The sequence below is a fragment of the Melozone crissalis genome, unplaced genomic scaffold (genome assembly GCF_028551555.1).
Source record: "Melozone crissalis strain CALT ecotype California unplaced genomic scaffold, PUWL_Pcris_2 ptg000523l_1, whole genome shotgun sequence".
Taxonomy (NCBI): domain Eukaryota; kingdom Metazoa; phylum Chordata; class Aves; order Passeriformes; family Passerellidae; genus Melozone; species Melozone crissalis.
The window spans coordinates 103,752-108,984 of record NW_026536224.1 but is presented as its reverse complement, the minus strand read 5'-3'; the positions used below and the strand labels follow the sequence as shown (position 1 = coordinate 108,984).

The following is a 5,233-nucleotide window of genomic DNA, read 5'->3' as shown; positions in this document are numbered from 1 at the left end:
CTGCCACCCCTTTCCTCTATACCCCAGCCCTTCCCAGGTTCTGCTCCCCCATTTTTTGGGGGATTTTCCCCAAAATCCCCGTTTTTCTCCTCGTTTTTCCCCCCAGCCCCAGTGGCGGCAGCGGTGAGGTCGCACTTCAACGAGTGCCCGGACTCGCACCGGCAGTTCTGCTTCCACGGCACGTGCCGCTTCCTGGTGCAGGAGGAGAAACCTGCGTGCGTGTGAGTGCCTAAATCCCCTAAACCCGAAATTATGGGGGCAAGAGAAACCTCTGTGTGAGTGCCTAAATCCCCTAAACCCGAAATTATGGGGGCAGGAGAAACCTGTGTGTGAGTGCCTAAATCCCCTAAACCTGAAATTATGGGGGCAAGAGAATCTGTGTGTGAGTGCCTAAATCCCCTAAACCTGAAATTATGGGGGCAAGAGAAACCTGTGTGTGAGTGCCTAAATCCCCTAAACCCGAAATTATGGGGGCAGGAGAAACCTGTGTGTGAGTGCCTAAATCCCCTAAACCTTACAGTGTGGGGTCACATCCCTCAAAACTATGGGATCAGGAGGAGAAACCCGCCTGTGTGTGAGTGCCTGAATCCCCTAACCATAACATTATGGGGGCAGGAGAAACCTGTGTGTGAGTGCCTAAATCCCCTAACCCCAAAATTATGGGGGCAGGAGGAGAAACCCGCCTGCGCGTGAGTGCCTAAATCCCCTAGGCCTGAAATTATGGGGGCAGGAGGAGAAACCTGCGTGTGTGAGAGTGCCTAAATCCCCTAGGCCTGAAAATGTAGGGGCAGGAGAAACCTGTGTGTGAGTGCCTAAATCCCCTAACTCCAAACTGTGAGAGAAACCTGCTTGTGTGTGAGTGCCTAAATCCCCTAAACCTGAAATTATGGGGTCAGGAGAAACCTGCGTGTGTGTGAGTGCCTAAATCCCCTAAACCTGAAATTATGGGGCCAAGAGAATCTGTGTGTGAGTGCCTAAATCCCCTAACCATAAACTGTGGGGTCAGGAGAAACCTGCGTGTGTGTGAGTGCCTAAATCCTCCAACCATTATATTGTGGGGTCAGGAGAGCCTGTGTGTGAGTGCCTGAATCCCCTGACCCTGAAACTCTGGGTTTGGGGTCTCAGTGATCCCAAAACTCCAGGGTCAGTGTCCTGGGAATCCCAAAACTGCGGGCTGACCTGCCCTGTGTCCCTGTGTGTCCCCAGGTGTCACTCGGGGTACGTGGGGACACTCTGACCTGCCCTGTGTCCCTGTGTGTCCCCAGGTGTCACTCGGGGTACACACGGGGACACGCTGACCTGTCCTGTGTCCCTGTGTGTCCCCAGGTGTCACTCGGGGTACGTGGGGACACTCTGACCTGTCCTGTGTCCCTGTGTGTCCCCAGGTGTCACTCGGGGTACGTGGGGACGCGCTGTGAGCACGCTGACCTGCTGGCCGTGGTGGCAGCCACCCAGAAGAAGCAGACCATCACTGCCCTGCTCGTGGTGGCCGTGGTGGCCTCGGCCCTGCTCGTCACCGTCTGCGTCCTGGTCCAGTGAGTGCCACCGGGGCATCCCTGGGGACAGCCCGGGACAGGGGACCCCAACCTGTCCAGGTCCCCATTCCCTGTCCCCAACCCCATCTCCAACCCTGTCCCCGTCCCCATTCCCTGTCCCCATCCCTGTGTCCCTGTCCCCATTCCTTGTCCCCATCCCTGACCCTGTCCCTGACCCCATCTCCAACCCATTCCCTGTCCCCATTCCCTGTCCCCATCCCTGTGTCCCCATGTCCCCTGTCCCCATTCCCATTTCCTGTGTCCCCATCTGTGTCCCCATTCCCTGTCTCCATCCTTGTTCCCATTCCCTATCCCTGACCCTGTCCCTGTCCCCAGCCCCATCTCCAGCCTGGTTTCTGTCCCCATTTCCTGTGTCCCCACGTCCCCTGTCCCCATTCCCCATGTCCCTGTCCCCATGTCCCTGTGTCTCCATTCCCTGTGTCTCCATTCCCCGGTCCCCATTCCCATTTCCTGTGGCCCCATCCGTGTCCCCATTCCCCATGTCCCCGTGTCCTATCCTTGTCCCCGCCTCCATTCCCTATGTCCCCATGTCCCTGTCCCTGTCCCCATGTCTCCATGTCTGTGTCATTGTCCCCATTCCCTATGTCCTCCTGTCCCCATTCCCCATGTCCCTGTCCCCGACCCCCTGTCACTGTCCCATCGCTGTCCCCATTGCTGTCCCCAGCTGCTGCCGCCTGTGGAAGCACTGTCCCTGTCCCCATTCCCTGTCCCCGTGTCCCATTGCTGTCCCCGTTGCTGTCCCCATGTCCCATTGCTGTCCCTGTTGCTGTCCCCATTCCCTGTCTCCATGTCCCTGTTGCTGTCCCCATGTCCCATCACTGTCCCCAGCTGCTGCCGCCTGCGGAAGCGCTGGCCCCGTCCCCATTCCCTGTCCCCATGTCCCATCGCTGTCCCCATGTCCTCATGTCCCCATTGCTGTCCCCGTTGCTGTCCCCATGTCCTCATGTCCCCGTTGCTGTCCCCATTGCTGTCCCCATGTCCCATCACTGTCCCTGTTGCTGTCCCCATGTCCTCATGTCCCCATTGCTGTCCCTGTTGCTGTCCCCATGTCCCATCGCTGTCCCCATTGTTGTCCCCATGTCCTCATGTCCCCATTGCTGTCCCCATTGCTGTCCCCATTGCTGTCCCCATTGCTGTCCCCATGTCCTCATGTCCCCATTGCTGTCCCCATTGCTGTCCCCATGTCCTCATGTCCCCATTGCTGTCCCCAGCTGCTGCCGCCTGCGGAAGCGCTGGCCCTGGCCCTGGCCCTGGCCCTGGCCCTGGCCCTGGCCCGGTTGGTGCCGCGAGCCCGGAGCCGGCCCCGAGAAACCGGGGGGGCTCCTCAAGGGGGGAGCGTCCTGCTGCCACGGCGAGACAGGTGAGGGACACCTGGGGACACCTGGGGACATCCATGGGATACCCTGGGACACATTGGGACACCTGGGGACACCTGGGACACCTGGGGGTGACAGGAGAAACCAAGGGGGCTCCTCAAGGGGGGAGCGTCCTGCTGCCACGGCGAGACAGGTGAGGGACACCTGGGGACACCTGGGGCACCTGGGGACACCTGGGGACACCTGGGGACATCCATGGGATACCCTGGGACACATTGGGACACCTGGGGACACCTGGGACACCTGGGGGTGACAGGAGAAACCAAGGGGGCTCCTCAAGGGGGGAGCGTCCTGCTGCCACGGCGAGACAGGTGAGGGACACCTGGGACAGGGGAGGGACACCTAGGGACACAGGGGGCACTTGGAACAGGGGAGGGACACTTGGGGACACAGGGGACACCTGGGACAGCTGGGGACACCTGAGACAGGTGAGGGACACCTGGGGACATCCACGGGACACCTGGGGACATCCATGGGACGCCTGGGGACACCTGGGACAGGGAAAGGGACACCTGAGACACAGGGGACACTTGGGACAGGTGAGGGGGCATCTGGGGACATCTATGGCACACCTGGGGACACAAGGGACACCGGGGGACACAAGGGACACCTGGGGACATCCATGGGACACAGGAGATGGGTGAGGGGACACCTGGGACAGGTGAGGGACATGTGGGGACACAGGGGACACCTAGGACACTTGGGACAGGGGAGGGAACACCTGGGACACAGGGGACACTTGGGACAGGTAAGGGGATATAAGGGACAGGTGAGGGGACATCCATGGGACACCTGGGACAGGGGAGGGACACTTGGGGACACAGGGGACATCCATGGGACACCTGGGGACACATTGGGACACCCTGGGGACATCTAGGAGACACGTGGGACACCTGGGGACACCTGGGACAGGGGAGGGGACACCTGGGACACAGGGGACACTTGGGACAGGTAAGGGGACATAGGGGACAGGTGAGGGGACACCTGGGGACATCCATGGGACACCTAGGGACACCTGGGACAGGGGAGGAGACACCTGGGACAGGTGGAGGACACCAGGGACACTTAGGGTCACTTGGGACAGGGGAGGGGACACCTGGGGACATCCGTGGGACACCTGGGACAGGTGGAGGACACCTGGGGACACAGGTGACACCGTGGTGCGTAACCGCTGCCATTCCACCCCCACAGGTGTGTGACAGACCCGGGACCACCTGGGGACACCTGGGGACGCCCCAGGACCGTCCCCTCCCCCCCTCGGATCCTTTTTGGGGCGTTTTCCCCTTTTCCCGCCGTTTCCCCCGGGGTCTCCCTCGGCTCTCGGGTCGTTTTCCCGGGACTTTTCAAACCCAAATATTTGGGATTTTAACCCAAACCCCCGCCAGGATGGGGATTTATTTTTCTACAGAAAAGAAAGAAAAACACCCAAGCCCGGCTCATTTTTGGGGGACAAATCCCAGCTTTTTATTAATAATAAATGAATTTAAATCCCAGGAAACCTCCTCGGGCTGGAGGCACAGCCTTAATTCCCCCTTAGTAACCAACCCAGAGCTTTTCCCTCTGTTTTGGGGTTGTTTTTGGGGTTGTTTTGGGGTTTTTTGGGGTTTTTTTTAAGTCATGGTTACTCTCATGTCTTCTGTATATGTTGCACTGAAAGTTAATATTTAATGTTTTAATTTATTTCGCCTGGTTTAAATTAATTTTGATTCCTATAAAGATGTTCTTGTCATCGCCTGGTCTTGGGGTTTTTATTTATTTTTTTCCCATCCTAAAAACCTGGGTTAGAATTACTTAAGGTTTAGATGTAAATTATTTAGTTGTTTAGATGTAAAAAAACAATTTTTTTTTTACAGAAAATTCGTGGTTTGGGGTTTTTTGGGGGGGATATTTGGGAAGGAGATGCTGAATCCCACATCTAGGAGTGGGGGGATATTCCCAGGGGTGGCTGAGCCCCAAATTCCAAAATTTTCATCCCAAATTTTCAACCCAATGCCCCAATAATTAATTCAGCCCCATTTTCCCGTTATTTTATCCCAAATTTTGAAAACCAGTTTTGGGATCAGCCCCAAATTCCCAGATTTTCATCCCAAATTTTTAATCCCTCATTCCCCCGTTTTGGGATCAGCCCACCCCATTCTGGGGCAGGTTTGGGGTGGTTTGGGGGCAATTCCTGGCGGTTTTGGGGTGGTCCTGGAGGTTTTGGGGCAATTCCCCTCAGGTTTGGGTCACTTTGGGGCTTCTCATCAGTTTTGGGGCAATTCCCAGCAGTTTTGGGGGATTCTCCGTGGTTTTGGGGGCATT

The 5,233-nt window shown here is 57.3% G+C and overlaps 1 protein-coding gene across 1 annotated transcript; it reads left to right on the top strand.

Moving 5' to 3' along the window:
* Positions 1–106: 106 nt before the first annotated feature.
* TGFA (transforming growth factor alpha) lies at positions 107–4,652 on the top strand (the record flags this gene model as incomplete). Its single annotated transcript, XM_054295130.1, has 4 exons — positions 107–221; positions 1,386–1,535; positions 2,768–2,916; positions 4,124–4,652. Coding segments are annotated over 4 exons (422 nt in total), but the record flags the coding sequence as incomplete, so codon positions are not given.
* Positions 4,653–5,233: the final 581 nt, after the last annotated feature.